General features: G+C 33.0%; 2 protein-coding genes across 2 annotated transcripts; both read left to right on the forward strand.

Moving 5' to 3' along the window:
* Nucleotides 1-1918: 1918 nt before the first annotated feature.
* LOC105434628 (hippocampus abundant transcript 1 protein) lies at nt 1919-10173 on the forward strand. Its single transcript, XM_031880597.1, has 14 exons — nt 1919-2098; nt 2187-2298; nt 2427-2539; nt 4650-4772; nt 4843-5030; nt 5574-5649; nt 5921-6007; nt 6208-6288; nt 6431-6463; nt 6642-6695; nt 6787-6828; nt 7458-7536; nt 7617-7687; nt 9847-10173. Exons 1-14 carry the CDS (start codon nt 1934-1936, stop codon nt 9925-9927), a joined length of 1305 nt encoding a protein of 434 aa, XP_031736457.1. The 5' UTR covers nt 1919-1933; the 3' UTR covers nt 9928-10173.
* Nucleotides 10174-12199: 2026 nt separating this feature from the next.
* Nucleotides 12200-18135, forward strand: LOC101213442 (phospholipase D delta). The gene is made up of 10 exons (XM_004143027.3): nt 12200-13458; nt 14188-14304; nt 15137-15331; nt 15448-15729; nt 15818-15886; nt 16041-16188; nt 16544-16692; nt 16868-17035; nt 17301-17501; nt 17595-18135. Exons 1-10 carry the CDS (start codon nt 12535-12537, stop codon nt 17886-17888), a joined length of 2547 nt encoding a protein of 848 aa, XP_004143075.2. The 5' UTR covers nt 12200-12534; the 3' UTR covers nt 17889-18135.
* Nucleotides 18136-18845: the final 710 nt, after the last annotated feature.

Genomic DNA, 18845 nt, shown 5'->3' on the forward strand with positions numbered 1-18845 from the left:
AACAAATATTCACATAATTATATTTTATTGAATTTTGATAATTAAGTTTAATCAATCCAACCTAATTCAAGTCAAATGAGCAGATTAGCCAAGTCCAAGCTCAACAAGCATATGGACCCAAAGTCCAATAGAGCAAATGAGTCTAAATCCAAGTCCAAATCCCAATAAGGCAAATGGGCCCAAGTCTAAGCCCAACAGGCAAATTGGTCAAAGTCAAAGCCCAACAAGCAAATGGGTCAAAGCCCACCTAAAACCCACAAAATTTCTCTATGAATAGAGACATTTGTCATTCATTTGAGGAGGTCTTTGGTTAAAGAAAGTACGCTCTGAACAATTGAAGATTCAAACTTCTACAAGCTCTCAAGATGTGCAAGTTCGTATAAGATTGAAGACTTGAAATATTAAACTTTCCTTGCGTTCCAGAAGATTTTTGAAAGATTGAAGACTAATATTAAACTTTCCTTGAGTTCCAGAAGATTTTTGAAAGATTGAAGACTTGCAAGATTAAACTTTCCTTGAATTCCAGAAGATCGAAGTTCAAATCGACTTGTAACAACAACATCCTGAAGACCAAATATCGAGAAGTTCTAAGTTTTAACTTGTATTCGAGAGAAAGCATCAAATGAGTAAATACTAGAGATTGTATTCACAATATTCAATATTTATCAATATAACAAAGTTTAATTCCACGAAATACATTTCTTCGAAATCTCGTGTGAACACTCGTTGGTGGATTTTTCTTTTCGTTCTTTGTTAAAGTGTAAATAGTTTTTTCTTTCTTCTATTTTTTTAAAAAAAATATCTTTCTTTATCGAGTGTTGCCAATTACTATCTTCGGTTTTATTTATTTATCTTTAAAAGTCAAATAATTGTAAAAAATGACAAATTTAAAAATATTTATAAACTATAGCAAAATTTTAGATTTTATCAATAATAAATTGTGATAGACATTGATATCCTTAATAATATTGATAGACCGTAGAAGTTTATTAATTTCTACTACAAATAGAAATCAAAATTTTACTATAATTTATAAATATTTTAATTAATTTTATTAATAAAATTCACCTTCAAATAACTTAGTGACACATTCTTTAAAGGATAGAGAACAAAAAAAGAAAAGAAAAGTACACAAGGATAGAGGGGAGAAATAATAATAAAATTTGAAATAAACAAAGAAGAAGAAAATTATAAGAAAATCAGGAAACTATTAAAATTATTTACAAAACAATATTAGGACATTATGTTGTTTGTATTTATAAATATTTTAATTATTTTATTACTTAAAAATATCTCATTTTTATATGTAAGAAAGATATTTTAAAAAACATACAAATAAATTAAAATATCAAAATTTTGGATTTTATCAATAATTGAAATTGATATACTTCTATTATTGTCTATCAATATAAACATTGATAAAATCTAATTTTTTTATATATATTGTAAATATTTTGTCAAATTTACTATTTTTGTTCGATCCCTGTTTAAAATTCAATTATATTATTAATAAAAAAAATTATAGCGTTTTCTATGAATGTGAAAGATAGTGGAAATATAGTGACATGTTTTAAACGAGAGAGGTTAAGAAATTGAAAGAGAGAGAAAAAATGATTTTGTAAGATTCTTTAACATTTATGAAAGGTCATCCCTCTTCTACTTACTATTATTATAAATGAAAACTCATTAGTCATAATGATTTCTTGTCCCCTCAAATGATATTTTCTTCTATGATCTATATACTATAGAGTATATACTAACAAAGAGAAAAGCTTCATATGTAATATATTTCCTTAATCCAACGTGGTGTGTTTAGCTCAATAAACAAATGATTTATTATGCCGTATTTATTGTGGGCAAACGAGAAAACTTAAGACTTCATAATTTCAATTTGATTGCAAGGAAGAAATTACAGGCAGAGAGAAAAAAGAAAATGGAGGAATTTTTGAAGTTAACCCATTTGCTGGTGACCGTATTTCTATATACTTTTGCAACTATGACGGCCTTTCCTGCCATTCCAGATATTACCATGTCCGCTCTTTGTCCTGATCAAGACGAATGTTCTCTCGTCATTTACTTCACTGGCTTTCAACAAGTTGTAAGTTTTCTATAATCCTAAACTATATACGGATTGGTTTTTATTCGTATTTTGGATCATTTATGTTTCTTTGGATTGGAGATATCAGGTGACTGGAATTGGTGCATTGTTAATGATGCCATTGCTTGGAAATTTATCGGATAGGTTTGGGAGGAAGACCGTTCTCACCATTCCTTTGGTTCTCAACATAATTCCACTCGGTTGGTGTCGGTTGATCATGAGATGACTCACTCTTCTTTCGATCGATCTACTTCCTTTCTTTTATACTAAAATTAATGTTATGATATCTTTTGAACTCAGTTTAAATAGTGTTTGGTGTTGATTGTAGGGATATTGGGGTATGGAAGATCGAGAGAATTGTTTTATATTTATTTTGTGTTCAAGTGTGTGACAAGCATCGTTTGTGAAGGCAGCGTCCAGTGCTTGGCCGTTGCCTATGCGGTAATTAACAAACTTTAATTCTTTTTCACATGATCTCCTAATTATTTTCAATATATATTCCTTTAATTTCTTAGTAATCACCTTTCTATTCTTAAAATCATCAATCCTTTCTAACTTAAATAATAAGTTTAGGATTTGCACGTGGATTGACTAAAATAAAATATTTAAATCACACCTTCAATAATAATTAGATACACACAAATTTATAAGATCTACTCTTAATTTTAAATATATATATATATTTTTTTTCTTTCTTTATTTTAAATGTTTTTTTATATTTTTCAAAATAATAAAAAAATGAACTATTTACCCTCCAAAAAATCATTTAAAAACAAATATCAATTTCACTTTATTTTTCTATATAAGTCTGAATATGTGAAAATTTGTCAAAAACATCAAATATGACAAAATATAATAAATTTTTTATATTCTATCAAATAATAGACATTGATAAACATTTCGTGAAAGTCTATTAGCTTTTATTATCGATAGAATCTAAAATTTTGCTATAACTTCTAAATATTTTAATTTATTTTACTATTTTTAAAAATATCTATAAATATTTTGTCAAATTTGCTAGTTTTAATGTTTTTTTGCTAAATTTTTTTTGATGCTAATGGCCAATCATAAGTGCACAAACGTGGTTAAAACTTTTGATTTTAAATTTTTATTAAATTGAAATTTGTAAACGGAGAAGATGTTAAAACATTAAATAAACGCTTTATTTTGACCTAAAATAGATATGTATAGATCATAAAGAAAGAAAAAAAAGGTTAAATAAGTAATAAAAAATAATATTTTACATATTTTCTATAAAAATCTTGAAAGAAAAAGTTTAATCTAAAATTCAATTTATGTTGTTAGAATCTTATTTCTAACTTAACTTTAGATTTCCAATATTTTATTTTTAGATTTCCTATATTAATCAATGATTTTTGTAATTTTTTTAAATTTGAAAAACGTTTTTGAATTTAATAAGAAAAAAAAGTCTGCCAATTTCTAGGAGATGCTGTTGGTGAGCTGTGTGTTCTTTTATTCTCTAATTACAAATATTTATAAACTACAATTTCCTCTTTTAATATAATATACAAGTTTTTTTTTTTTGGTCTTTTAAAAAACAAAGAAATTTACAAACTATTTAAACAAAACAAAAAAGATTAATATATTTTACAAAGTATAAATATTTTGTGAAAGATTCATTTTTAACCCTTTCCCTTTTTTATATATAATTTTAATTTTATAATAAATAAAAGTAATAGTAAAATAAAATAAAATTTTTATAAACTATAGAAAATGTTTGGATTCTATCGAGGATAGAAATGGTTAGACTTCTATCACCGTTTATTATTGATAGAATTTGAAAATATTATTGATATTTTTAACAATTTTTCTTTTTAAAAATAAAAAACAAAAGAGAGTGAACAAGCATGTTCGACTATCACGATAAATAACACGTAATAACAATTACTTTAGTAAATGATCAAATTGACAAAAGAAGTACAAACCCACTATGGTTTAGTTGGTTTGGTGCAGTTTAAGCTTTTTAATTATTTTTTAAAAAAAGTTGTTTGGTTTGTATTTTTTTTCAAAATGAGAGTTACCGAACTCCTTATCTTTGATCAGCTACCTTCCATGGATTGATTTTAGTTGGTTGGTTCGATTTTTGATGTATCATACTCACATGGTATCTTAATACCTTAATGTCATTGCCATTCTCCCCCTCAATTTAGTACTTACACATAGTAACGGTTTCACAAGAAAAATATACAATAGTATGAAGAGTACAAAACTCTTTTATTTCAAACTATTAAATTGATGTTCTTAAATACTCTCTTGAATGTCACAATGCTCTTTTTCATTTACACTATAAATTTGTGTTTATAAATGTTGGTGACTATCATTCTATTTTTATACGATGATGTGATAAAATTACGTAAAACTGCCAAGAGCTGAGGACCAAATCATCCATCCATACTTCATGTTCCCTACTTGATTTGTACTTGCAAATACGTAGAATTTTGCGAAATCGAGTTTAATCAATGGTAAATGTGAGCTTTCGTCCGAGTGTTGTTACTAAGGTTCGACGCCATGACCATCTCTGCAATTACAGGCCGACAATGTACCGGAGCACCGGCGAGCTTCTGCATTCGGAATTTTATCTGCCACTATCGCTTCTGCTTCCGTCTGCGGGAATCTCTGTGCTCGTTTTCTCTCCATTTCATCCACGTTTCAGGTAATCTCCGCTTCCCTTTCTCTGAAATTGCATTTCTACTCAGTTTTCAACGTATTGTCTTTCTCAATAGGCAGCGGCTTCCACGGCGGCTATGGCGGCTGTGTATATGAGGGTTTTCCTTACTGATTCTGCCCCTAATTGCAATCTTTCTGCTCCCTTACTATCTGGGGAGAACGTAGAATCTGTTTCATCTAAAAAGGAAAAATATGCTACAGCCTTGCCTTCACTGACGGACCTTTTTTCCTTTTTGAAGACTAGGTATGAGTTCATTTTGGGCCTCCAAATGCAAACTCTTCACTTCAATTATTTTATCTGCATCTATATTTGTAAATACCGTTGGAACATTACACGTTTTTATAGTCTAATTAGCATATTTTAACTACTACCTCATCATTTAATTGGTGAATTTTGGCCATCAAGATTTATTTTTAAAAACTAAATAGCTATGAGACGGGAATCAACTATAAACTAAGTTTAAATCCTAGAAATCAGTAATGCGTTTTGCCCCAGTTTTATTTTTTCTATCTGTCATCAGTTTTTGCAATTTTCCTTCTTGTCATCCCATTTTTTGGTGCCTTGTCGGCGGTTCATTGAATAAGAGCAGGATCCAATAATGATTTTATGTAGTACTTGAACCAATGATGAATAAGAATGTATTAGAAGTTTAAGTCACTCACTATCACTTTTGAGTTATCTCATAGTCATGGAGTTTGGACCAAATAGTTTAGTGGCTCTAAGAGAAGATTTTGATCAGTTTCTTCTTAAATTCTCAATCCTTTTTCTTTTGTACATTATTTCCAGCTCGACATTTTCACAAGTAGCCGTCGTTGCATTTTTTAGCAATCTTGCTGATGTTGGCCATCATGCTTCAATAATGGTTAGTCTTTTGATCCAGGGATCTAATCTGGGTCAGCTTTTGTCAACTTTTAGTTATAATTTCATTCAACTTATTCGGTTTACTTTTAAATAGAAAGTTTTATTCCTTAGTGATCACCCTCATCTTAGTCAGTTTGTAAATCTTTGTCTGGCACAATTATATATTTTACATCCATAACAGGCTCTCAACTGTGCGTAATGAACTTTAGTTGAGTAACTAGCTTGTCTTGGACAATTGATATGCTGACCGATGTTTGATTTCCCAACTACAGTACTATTTAAAAGCGAAATTTCACTTTGACAAGGATAGAATTGCTGATTTGATGGTGATTTCTGGGGTTGCTTCAAGTATTTCTCAGGCATGTCATGCTATTTTATTTTAGTTTATATTTGTATTTTTTTCAATGTCAATTTTCTGTTTAGAATATGTTAAGAATATCAGCTAATTCCCTAAAATATTGCTTAAGCTTAAATTTTTCGAACCATTGGTGATAGGACAGAATCCATTTTTATTCCATGTGTGTTTTTTAAGTTCTTACCATCAAACGAATCATTGCAGCTACTTTTAACGCCCATCTTGGTTCCTGCTCTAGGAGAGAATAGGCTACTCTCAGTTGGGGTCTTTTTCAATTCCCTGCATGTAAGCTCTCTAATGTTCTTCTTGCCTTTTTGACGTAAATGTTGTGGATGTTGTTCTAATTATCCAATTTCATATCAAGAAATTTGAGAAAGCCTCAATTCATGTATGGTTCTCACTCTGTTTTTTGGGTTTTTGAATGCAGATGCTTCTTCACAGCTTAGCTTGGTCTGCATGGGTAATTTGCTAATACATTGACAATCAGTTTAATTCTTTTAATAATTTGGTTCATTATTTTATATCTTACTTTACTGATTTGAAGTTCAATTCTTGTTCATAATTTACATCATGCCATTAATTCTTGTTCATAATTTACGTCATGCCATTAAATGACTAACTTTGTTGTCATCCATCAGGTTTCCTATGGTGCTGCAATGCTTTCCGTTTTGTATATTTTCTGGCAGCCTTGTGTGAGTGCCGAACTTTTTTATCATTCAGAGTTTGTAATTCTCAATCGATAATTTCATTAAAGTTAACTTATTTCACATATGTAATCTGCAGCTGCAAAGCATAGTGTCGAAACAAGTTGGTGCAGGCGAGCAGGTCAGTTTTCAAGAACAGTTTCAACATAGTCAATAGTCTCTTAGCAGTTCATTGGTTATTTTATTTTATAATTTTTATTGATGGGTGAGCATTTCATTAGTTTATTAATGTCGGTAGTCATCTTTATCTCAATAAAAGAAATGCTGCAGTCTTTGTGTAACTGTGTTTATGGATAGAGTCAAACCCATGGCAGCAAGGAACAGATACCCATATGGAGAGAAACTATCAATAATCTAATATTCTAATTCATTGACGTGACAGAAATACCAACTATAACCCGTCTACTTATAGTCTTTACATAACCATGGAATTAGCCGATAAATTTTAAGTTACTAATTGAAACTTAACAACTTAACTAGACGAATTTACTAAATCAAAACAAATAACCAGGTCATTATACCTATACCCTAACTTCAAAAAAGATAATATGTCCTTGAGTTTAGATAGGGAGAAACAAAAGAAGAAATTCTAGCTGATTATGGTGGATTAAAATGGACTGAATCAGCTACAACTCTAATTAATGACATGTCACATGCTTTCAACTACAACTCTAATTCTGGCTTTATATAATCATGAACGAAAACAAAAAGACTAATAAACAAAACAATTTGGATTTAAATGATTATCAGGGTAAGGCTCAAGGATGCATTTCAGGCATATCTTCATTTGCCAATGTTGTTTCTCCATTTGTATTCTCCCCTTTAGCAGGTAACTCGCTTAAGTTTGCTATTTATATTGTAATACAACAGCTAAAGATGTTACGACTAACAAAGTTTAGATGTTTACAGCTTTGTTTCTATCTGAAAACGCTCCATTTCATTTCCCTGGATTTAGCATCATGTGCGCTGCATCTGCTGCGGTAAGATTCATTTTTCCACTACATGAACCAATGCCTATGGCTGCTCTGTTTGGATGGATTTAGGTCTAAATTTCTGTTATAGTTTTATGACGGGAGTTTTGTTTGAGTAATCTTAAAAAGTACCTGCATTTATCACATGATAAATTTTCCAAAACTTCCATGTTCCTAGCTAGCATATGTTAACTGTTTTCTTATATGGTACATTTATCTGTTGGATGGTGTTGGTGATGTTTAGTAGGTTTATGCAGAAATTGGCTTAAGCGGTGAACAGAGAAGCAAATATCAGGTCTGGATATTTGTAAGTATATCAGTCTGCCAATTAATCTTCTATAGCAAGTGGCGTCTTCCTCAGTCAGTTGTTCTCCTTCAGATTTACATAGCTTCAGATTAGGATCCATAGGTGCTACAACTGGTTTAGAATCAAGAAAACCAGTATCTTCTAGGATTTGAAGACAATATTTTCTTTGGGAGAGCATAAGTCCTCGTTCAGATCTTGATAATTCTAGATCCAAGAAGTATCTTGCTTGTCCTAGGTCCTTTAATTTGAAGTGTGCCTTCAAAGAATCTTTGACTGAGTTGATATTCGAGGGAGATGGTCCTGTTAGTAATATGTCATCAACATATACTAATAATGCTACAAAGGTGCTTCCATTCCCCTTAGTAAATAAGGAGTAATCAGCCTTGGATTGGATGAAACCATGTGAGGATATTGCTGCTGCAAATTTTAGGAACCATCACCTAGATGCTGCTCATCACCTATTGAAGTACCTCAAAGGTTCCCCAGGACAAGGTGTTTTAATAAAACCTATTGATTCGTTTCACTTAAAAGCCTTCGTTGATGCTGATTGGGGATCGTGCCTTGACACTAGAAGATCGGTCACAGGGTTCTGCATCTTCCTAGGGGATTCCATTATCTCCTGGAAATCTAAGAAACAACCAACCGTCTCAAGGTCCTCTGCAGAAGCTGAATATAGAGCCTTAGCATCAGTCACCAGTGAGCTAGTATGGATCACACAGCTCCTTACTGACTTTAAAATAAAGACCTTGATGCCAACCACTGTTTTCTGTGATAATCAAGCAGCCATTGCTATTGCTTCGAATCCGACATTTCATGAACGGACAAAACACATAGAAATTGATTGTCATTTTGTTCGAGACAAAATAGTTGAAGGATTTCTAAAGGTTTTACCTATCAACACTAGCCTACAACTAGCTGATATGTTCACTAAAGCACTACCTTCATCTACCTTAAACAGACATATATCCAAGTTGGGAATGAAAGACATTCATCGTCCAACTTGAGGGGGAGTATTAACAATAAAAGTAGTTAGACTGTTATTTTCTGTTGTATTAGTTGTATTAGTTAATCTGTTATTTTCTGTTGTATTAGTTGTGTTAGTTAATCTGTTAGACAGTTATCAGTTGCTGCCAAGAATCTATAAATACCAAGCTTGGTTGATGTAGATATCTTTGACATACAGAAATAAAGAATTTACTGTAGTCAGTAAATCTTTTCTCCCAAATTCTGCTTCTTCTGATATGGTATCAGAGCAGGTGGTCCAGGGAGGTCCTGTGTTCAAGCTCCTGCATTGTCGTTTCCTCCCCCAATTAAAATCAATTTCCACTTGTTGGGCCTTTCAAATATTTCAAGCCCACAAGTGAGGGGGAGTGTTGGTGATATATAATTAAATTTGCCTTCAACCATTAGCTTAAGCTTTTGGATGAATTGGTGGTTTAATAGATGGAAATGACCAAAAAAGAAAAGGAAAGATAATATGTGCTCTTTTGGTCGGAAATCACTCTGTTTTAATTTTTCAAGAATCTTAATCTCTCAAATATACCTTATCTACTTTTCTTCAAAAGAAAACATGTCACAATTAACGATAGTGTTGCACTTTTACTTGAATGTGACAGAAAAAATGTCGATGGAGTATCCGATTCATTACTACTTTCTGTTACTTCTAAAGAAAACATGTTTCGTGTGAAGTTGCTAGTGTATAAGTATGCATGTTGGTATTTAAGATGATGCTTGGAGAGATTTAACTAAACTATAGGAGTTATAAAGTATTTTTTGACTTGTAAGGACTTGATAAGAATTATAAGGATAATTCAATCATGGACTTATCATATCCATTTGATGGACTCCTATTTTGTGGCAGATGACAGCATTTGTTCAGAGTATGATGATAAAAGCTCCTGCCAAAGCTTGTACCAGCATCCATGTGGAAGTTTTAGTTTAGTTCTCGTTCTTCTTCCCCTGCCCATATCTTTGTTGTTATATATTGTAAATGTTTAGTTGTTTATTCTCAAAAGTTAGCAAATTGAGGGATAAGAAAATGTTTTCTAATAGCAATTTGTAAAAAGGCGTTTCTAGCGAGAAGTGTAGTTGTGAACTGAAATCTGAAGCACTGTGAACTTTTAGGACTTATTATGCGGTCTACAAACTCCTTGAATCAAACAAAGAGTAGAGTTCACAATTTCACACAGTCGCAATTCTTGTTGCTCAAATACCTCCTATGTGACTCGTAAAAGAAGAGTGATTGTCATATAATTCAAATGGGTATTTATAGTTATAAGAAAACTCTTCCAAATAGTCACAACCACATTGGTTCGAAGAGTTTATCAAATAATGAGGATTGAATTGTGATTATAAAATATAGAGATATTATAAGTTTGGTTTTGGATATTTAATGGCGATTTATAAGTTTAAAAAAGAAATTTGAGGAACAAAAATTAAAATACTAATCTTAGAATGCCAACCTATAAAATTTATAAGCTTTGAGTACACATAGGACAACTAAGAAAAGGTCATCTATTAGTGCAAGATTAAATGTAAAATTTAAAATATACATGCATGTAGTATATAATTTAATCATCATCAACTTTTTTTTTTTCATACAACATTTCTTTTACAATAGGAACTAAAAACAAAAGTAAACATTACATTGAAAAAAAAAAAGAAGAAGAAAGAGAGAGATATGCTCAAAAGTTGAACGAGGATGACTTCGAAGCTAAATTTTAGTCCACAAACATGCTTGAGATGCAAGAGTATACACGATACTATTAGAGAACTATTGACTATAAAATCTTTTAACAACGAAACTTTTATAGGATCAAGAGTCGATAAATCCTAATGAAATGTCTTCAAATGAAACGAAACAAATATAACTGAAATCAAGTCATGATAAAAGCAACCGACGTAAAGTTTATTCTATCGGTTTGATACATAAATAAGAAGTATGTGTGTATGGAGATTGGAATATGGGTGGGAAGGGAAATGGGAAGGTTAAGTTATGGGTGTCACATGAGAGGAAGTTAAGAGATGTATTAAAGGTTATAGTTGAATGGGTGTGTCATATACTTCCATCTCACAAAATTACGTGGCCCCACGTTCCAAACCCTCTTTCCCTTTACCCTTTAGTTTACCTTAACCGCTAATTCTTCCAATTATTATTATTTTGTTTATATTATAATGTTACAATTTCTTACCTCTCAATTCTAAAATATTCCCATTTCTAATTTCAATATCCTTCCTTTTCTTTTCTTTCAATCTTTTAACAAACGCTTGCATTTAATAAATTTATAATCAAAATATTCCTGTACTATTCTCTCTTCCATGAATTATTGTTATTATCGAGAACTTTTTCTAAACTAAAATATTTACCCCTATACCAAAATTTTCGGATTCTATTAACGATAGAAACATATAGACTTTTATCACTTCTATCATAAAATTTGAAATTTTGCTATAAATTTTTTTAAGTTTGCTATTTTTCAATTCTCTTTATTTGAGAAATTTTCAAAAATAGCAAATTTTATAAAATATCTACCACCTATCGAAATTCTATTAGTAATAGTTATTGATATGTTATAGTGTTAAAAAAACTATTGTTGATATAATTCAAAATTTTACTATAGTTTGTAAATATTTTAATATATTTTGTTATTTTAAAAACAATCGATATTTTGTTACTCAACCCCATCTAACACATATTTGGTTTGAACTTATGTTATTAATTACATGGAATCAATATTTAAATGACCAAAATAAAGCTAAAATTGAAACACACCAAAATAGAACATTGGATAGTAGAAGAAAAAGAATTGAAGTCCACACAATTATTTGCACATTACAATTTATCAAAAGTCTAAATTTGTGTTGTAAAAGTTATACACGAAGTACATACCTACCAAAAGTCTAAAGCCAATTAAAAATTGAAGAATTTAATAAACCAACTAATTTTTGCTTTCTCTAAGCTATATTTGAAATTGAAACCATAAACCCATATTTAAAATAGGTCGGTTAAGAGATTTGAATGTGACTATACATTATATTAAAAATTAAATGAAGTCTTTGAACATTGAAGAATGGGAAGTAAAATTATATTTTAATATTAGCAAAAAGCTTAAGCCCAATTAAATAATAAAATTTCAGAAATGAAAAAAAAGGCAGTTTGATTCGGATCCGATTTGCGCCACGTGTCCGATCTTTAAATAGCATGTCAAAATCATAGCCCCACAGCTTCACCTTCCTCCTTCTATTATCATTTTTTTTCCCTCGTTTTTCCTCTGCTCCGCCTTTCGCCGTTGGCTGCGTCGGAGACTACCGGAAAACCGCCGTCTCTACATCTTAATAAACGACGCCTCCTTCTTTCCGCTTTGGGCTTTCGTCTTCCTCCGGTGTTAGCCAACGGCTTGTAATTCTCATTATCCTCTTAACGCCGTCCTCCATTCCTTTTTGTTTTCGATTATATTTACTCAATTTGCTCCTTCCGGCTGTTGGATTTCTTCATTTGCCTTTTTGTTGATTCATCTCCATTTTTTTTTCATTTCTGGAAATTTTGTTGATGATGAACGGTCATGATACGGAGCCGTTGGTGTACGTTCACGGCGACCTTGATTTGAAGATCATTGAGGCGCGCCGTTTGCCTAATATGGATATGCTATCGGAACGTATTCGACGGTTTTTTACCGTTTTTACTTCTTGTCAGACACCGTTTTCCAAGAAAAAGGATAAGGAGGATCACCAGCATCGCCGGAAGATTATTACTAGTGATCCCTACGTTACCGTTTGTCTTGCTGGATCGACGGTTGCTCGGACACGAGTTATTTCGAATTCGCAGAACCCTGTCTGGAATGAGCACTTCAATATTCCTCTTGCTCATCCGGTCTCGCAGGTGGAGTTTCATGTCAAGGATAATGATGTGTTTGGTGCGGATTTGATTGGTATTGCAACGGTCCCTGCGCGTAGAGTTCTTTCTGGCGAAATCATTGATGATTGGTTTCCGCTTATCGGTTCGTTCGGGAAACCGCCGAAGCCGGATTCGGCTGTGCGTTTGGAAATGAAATTCACCAAGTGCGAGGACAATCCTCTGTACCGTTATGGCATTGCGGCCGATCCAGAACATTTTGGCGTTCGGAATTGCTATTTTCCGGTACGACATGGGGGTTCGGTAACGCTTTATCAGGACGCGCACGTTCCTGAGTCCATGTTGGAGAAGATTGAACTGGAAAAGGGGAATCTGTATCAACATGAGAATTGCTGGGAGGATATATGCCATGCGATTTTGGAGGCTCACCATTTAGTCTACATTGCCGGTTGGTCCATATATCATAAGGTGAAGCTTGTGAGAGAGCCTTCAAAGCCGTTGCCTAATGGTGGAAATTTGAATTTGGGAGAGTTGCTCAAGTACAAGTCACAAGAAGGGGTGCGAGTCTTGTTATTGGTTTGGGATGACAAGACTTCCCACAGCAAGTTCTTCATTAATACGGTGGGAGTTCTATTAAATTCATGCGTTTTCTTTTTCTTTTTTTCCCTTATTTGTTGACATTGTTCAAAATGAACTCTGCTTTGCGAGAGCCATCTTTCTGGTTTCTTTGTTATGTATGAAAGTAGTTAGCATTAGCTCCATGTTTATTTCGGGTAAGCATGAGATGCAATTAAGGAAATTCTTGGTTTGCGTGTATGTACGCGTGTGGTTTTTGAGAATGCAACGGAAGACTGTGAGTTACCAGTGGTGGCATTTGGCTTGTGAAATTTCTCAAAATTTTCAGTTTATCAGTGAAGCACTAGTTGGAAACTTTCAAACACGTGCCTTGTAGCATTTGTTGGACGGTTTAAAACGAGATACATGTTATTAATTTTTGTCCTAGAAGTTGTTCGTGCAGTTTTAATGTTTTAATGATTAACGGATGTCCTGGTTAGCACATTCCTCACTATCAGGGATCTCAATAGGGAGTTTGCCAATGGTAGCTAATATGAATCCTTTAGTGTAGAAGTAAAGATGAATAACAGCTGTGTTCTTTTACAGCCAAGGAAAAATAATCCAAGAAGAATCTTCTTTGTGGTAAAAGGACTAATATCAGTGATGTGTGTAGAAGCTCAGTGTCTTCTAGTTTCTTGTATTTCCCTTTTGTGGATCAATTAACATCATCATACCATGTTAATGCCTTTTAAGATGGTTTTTCTGATGAATTTTAGATATGAACTTTAATTGCAGACTGGAGTGATGCAGACTCATGATGAGGAGACCCGGAAGTTTTTCAAGCACTCTTCTGTGTCATGTGTTCTGTCACCCCGATATGCCAGCAGTAAGCTTAGCATTTTTAAGCAACAGGCACGCTTTATACCATGGTTAAGTTACATGTTGGTCTTCAACAATTTTCCCCTGCTTTGAGTTATATTAAATTGCCCTCCTTTGGTAGTCTACCGTTTCTCACTATGTTTAATGTAGAAATCATTAAATTTCTAGAGGAAATGAGTTTCAGTTTACTCTCCCTCTTTCTATTTGCATCATTTTGATTTAAAATTTTAGTAATATGCTCTTAATGGATTTCTATGGAAAGTTGATAAAATAAATATCTGATGCAGATTTTGATTATTTGTTTTAACTTACTGCTTTGAGGGATGTACTCTTGGGTCACATCACAATAGTCAGGACTTTGTGGTATGCTCGTACTTAACCTAGTTTCTCCTTTGCTGCAATTTCTGACTTGTGAAAGTGAGCTTTTCTATCACACTAAAGAAAGAGAGTCCTCATAAAAGCTTGGTAAAACGATTTGTAGATCTTTCAGGAGCCATTATGTATTGGCCACAACACCATTCTGAGTTTTATATTTTCACTTGCCTTGGAATTTCGTGCAGTAGTTTTAAATCAGCATACTGAGCTTATGTTGGATAGAGAAGGATTGCCACACTTTCTTGTGCTTAAATTGATTTGATGGAGGGGTGGATTGGATGATAGAGCGTTTCAGGGTGGTTGGGGATCCCTGAATAGTTTCAATTCTTACCTTGTGAATACATTGATTTTTCTCCTCCATGCCATACCCCTCCTACCATTTACTTGTCTATTGACTTCGATCTTTTCAATTTTATGGGAGAAAGGTTTTTGTAGATGGGATACATTATTATGAGCAGTGTACTGAACTTTTGGTTTATCTCATGCTTAGGTCGTGGGAACGCTTTTCACCCATCACCAGAAGTGTGTGATTGTCGATACACAAGCATCTGGAAATTATCGGAAGATAACTTCTTTTATTGGAGGGCTCGACCTTTGCGATGGCCGTTACGATACTCCTGAGCACCGGTTGTTAAAAGATCTTGACACTGTATTTAATGAAGATTATCATAATCCAACCTTTTCCGTGAGTACCTGCTGTAGTTAAAACATTTGTCAGTCCTTAAGTTATGTAACCTATGAAAAACTAATTTATGCTCTTGCATACTTGTTGACTAATATCTCTTGTAAATTATCTGACAGGGAGGTACAAAGGGTCCTCGGCAGCCATGGCATGATTTACATTGCAAAATTGAAGGGCCCGCGGCATATGATGTGCTTACTAACTTTGAACAACGATGGCGAAAAGCCACAAAATGGTCTGAATTGGGTCAGCGATTCAAAAGAGTATCACATTGGCATGAAGATGCTTTAATAAAGTTGGAACGCATATCTTGGATACTTAGTCCATCTCAATCAGTCCCCAACGACGATCCTTTGTTGTGGGTTTCCAAGGAAAATGATCCTGGCAACTGGCATGTTCAGGTTGATGTTTGTAATTTCTGAAGTGGATCTTGTGCAACTTCTGAATTTTAAAAATAATGATATGGGTGAACAATTTTTCATTTTACAGGTTTTCCGATCCATAGATTCAGGATCTTTGAAAGGATTTCCCAAAGATGTCTTTCAAGCTGAGTTGCAGGTCTGCCGTTTTCTTGATTGAGTAAATTAACAAATACATGTTTCACATTGTTTACTCTAGAGTGCTCGACTTCCTTTACTTCTAAATTATGTCTAAATTGTTTGTGCTATATATTTGCGTTTTGATTATTAATAGTGAGGTTTTCTCTTTGCAGAATCTGGTTTGTGCAAAAAATTTGGTTATTGATAAAAGCATTCAAACAGCATATATTCAAGCAATAAGATCTGCCCAACACTTCATATACATTGAGAATCAGTATTTTCTTGGATCATCCTTTGCATGGCCTTCGTACAAAGAAGCAGGTTTTACCACTAGTACCAACTAAAAAGCATGTACTTTAGTTTGGATAACATGTCTTAGTCTGACATATATATCGATACTTTGACACTTAATGGATATTAAAACGAGAGTGGTGATTGCTTATGATCATTCAGGAAGCTTTTTTTGGCACATGGATGTGCGGAAGTATTTAAGAGAATAGTAATGTGTTTTTAAATGTCAAGTAGAAAACTTGGTAGTTAAGTGATGTAATTGTTGGTTGAATTATTTTTCTTGCTCAAGATGATACTCTTTCTGACAAAGTTTGCATTGATATTCAAGGAATTTAAATAATAACTTCTTTCCTTTTTGCTTTTTATTTATTTTTCTGGGTTGCAGGTGCTGATAATCTCATTCCTATGGAGTTGGCGTTGAAGATTGCTAGTAAGATAAGAGCCAATGAGAGGTTTGCTGTCTACGTTGTGATACCAATGTGGCCTGAAGGGGCTCCCTCTTCTGTTTCTGTGCAAGAAATCCTGTTTTGGCAGGTAATGAGGTCAGCTGTCATTGTTTGGCACAATGATTTTGCAATAGTAAGAAGTGAATAGATTTATGAATGTTGAGGATACCTTCATGCTGTTGAATTTTTGGTTGTCATTCTTTTGAATTTTTGAATACTGGTTTGGCCTCCTTAAGTTTGAAATTACTCTCTTACGTTCACAGGGTCAGACAATCCAAATGATGTACGAAATCATTGGACGAGAGTTGAAATATAAGAATTTTGAGAACGCTCATCCCTCAGACTACTTAAACTTCTACTGTCTTGGCAATAGGGAACCACACGACGACTTGGCATGTTCCTCTGGTCATTCCTCCAAGAGTGAAGATTTGGTAATCATGTGCTCTGAAACTTCTCTGTTCTTCATAAAGATTACATAGAGATTTGAACTTAGGAACTCTCTTTCCTATGCTGGTTAAGTTAACTAGACTTGTAGAGTTGGCATTATGTTTAACAAATCATTCTCCGATTTCATTATGTTCCAATAGTGTAGCTTCAGCCTAATTGGCATACTGCATTGCAAGGTATAAATTTTAGTTTCACACTCAATTGAAAACAAGATATAGGATCTGAGAACATATACTTCTAAATTTTCAGGTTTCAGACTCGCAAAAATTCCGTAGATTCATGATATATGTGCATGCGAAAGGAATGATTGTTGATGATGAGTATGTAGTAGTAGGGTCAGCAAATATAAATCAAAGATCAATGGCTGGATCAAGGGACACTGAGATTGCGATGGGTGCATATCAACCAAGTTACACATGGGGGAAGATGAAACGACATCCACGAGGCCAGGTTCTCGGACAACTCTGTTTAAAAAATTCAATGGATAAAGACCATCCCAAGTATTCCAAATGTCATTTGAACTTATTGATCTCTATGTCACAGGTTTACGGCTACAGAATGTCTCTCTGGGCTGAACATTTGGGAAACATTGACGATTGCTTCAAGGAGCCAGAAAGTTTAACTTGTGTAAAGACAGTCAACAAGATGGCTGAAGATAACTGGAAGAAATACACCGCGATGGAGTATGCGCCATTACAAGGGCACCTCCTAAAGTACCCGATTGAGGTCAGCCAAAGTGGGAAGATAGGTCCGTTGAGAGGACACGAGACTTTCCCTGACTTTGGTGGTAAGGTCCTCGGAGCTCGATCTAACCTCCCTGATGCTCTTACTACGTAAGCTTCTACCCTTTTTGAATTCACTTTCAAGCATGAAAAACAGAGGCCTATTTGTTCGAGAAATGGAACAGAAACACAAAAAATAGCCATAGTAAATTCTTCAACCTACTCTCATAACTTTCTTTGTTATTAACATTGTTTAACCATCAAAGAGTGAATTATTCACTTAATGATTTTTTTTAACTGTGTTAAAAGAAATGTATTTAATTTTATTTATTTTAAGCCACATTCTTTATAGGGTCTGTAAACTTGTTTTATTTTATTTATAAACATTGAAATTTTTTCACTAATGTGATATCTAAGCTCTAATAAATGTCTATCACAATCTATATTACATATTTTAATGGAATTAGTCCAACAATTCAAATTTTCTTTTAATCAACGAATATATTCAAAGTTGATGCCATTTTATTCATAAAGTGAAAAAATAATTCAATTTTGAACAGAAGGGTATAGAAAAATTGGAAAAGAAGAGAGAAAAATGGAAACTAAAAAACCTAAAGTCTCAAACAACATGCCGCTGCCAACCGGTCTAACACGAAACTTAAGAAATGTATAATTTTGAGATTTTTCTTCATTAATTTATGTCTTTTATGTATCATTTTTTTCCATTGAAAAATGTATTACCATATCATTCTAACACTTGTGCATGTTCAATGTGAAACTATAACTTTTTACCTACATATTATAGACATTATTTTTAGCATCTTTACTTTGAAAATCGAGTCTCATATTATATATTCTTTGTCATTCTATTTTCAACTTTCTACAACTATATCGATAAAATATATATATATATATATTGAAGGAATTGAATTTCCATAGCGGAAACGTGTGAACGCCGTGCAAAAAATTTTCAATTTGAAACACAGAGAAAACACCTAACTAACTTTTGTAGAACCTTCCAAGAAGTCTCAAACTTTTCAATGAACCGCACGAGCAACACCACAAAATCTTC

The sequence above is a fragment of the Cucumis sativus genome, chromosome 2 (genome assembly GCF_000004075.3).
Source record: "Cucumis sativus cultivar 9930 chromosome 2, Cucumber_9930_V3, whole genome shotgun sequence".
NCBI lineage: Eukaryota > Viridiplantae > Streptophyta > Magnoliopsida > Cucurbitales > Cucurbitaceae > Cucumis > Cucumis sativus.

What these genes read in the sequence shown, in the direction of transcription:
- LOC105434628 (XM_031880597.1), top strand. Translation starts at nt 1,934, where the DNA reads ATGGAGGAATTTTTGAAGTTAACCCATTTGCTGGTGACCGTATTTCTA. An exon ending in TCTTTTTCAATTCCCTGCAT is followed by an intron (nt 6,289 to 6,430) that starts GTAAGCTCTCTA and finishes TTTTGAATGCAG; the next exon opens with ATGCTTCTTCACAGCTTAGC. An exon ending in AAGTTGGTGCAGGCGAGCAG is followed by an intron (nt 6,829 to 7,457) that starts GTCAGTTTTCAA and finishes AATGATTATCAG; the next exon opens with GGTAAGGCTCAAGGATGCAT.
- LOC101213442 (XM_004143027.3), top strand. Translation starts at nt 12,535, where the DNA reads ATGATGAACGGTCATGATACGGAGCCGTTGGTGTACGTTCACGGCGAC. An exon ending in CTGGCAACTGGCATGTTCAG is followed by an intron (nt 15,730 to 15,817) that starts GTTGATGTTTGT and finishes TTCATTTTACAG; the next exon opens with GTTTTCCGATCCATAGATTC. An exon ending in GCCTTCGTACAAAGAAGCAG is followed by an intron (nt 16,189 to 16,543) that starts GTTTTACCACTA and finishes TCTGGGTTGCAG; the next exon opens with GTGCTGATAATCTCATTCCT.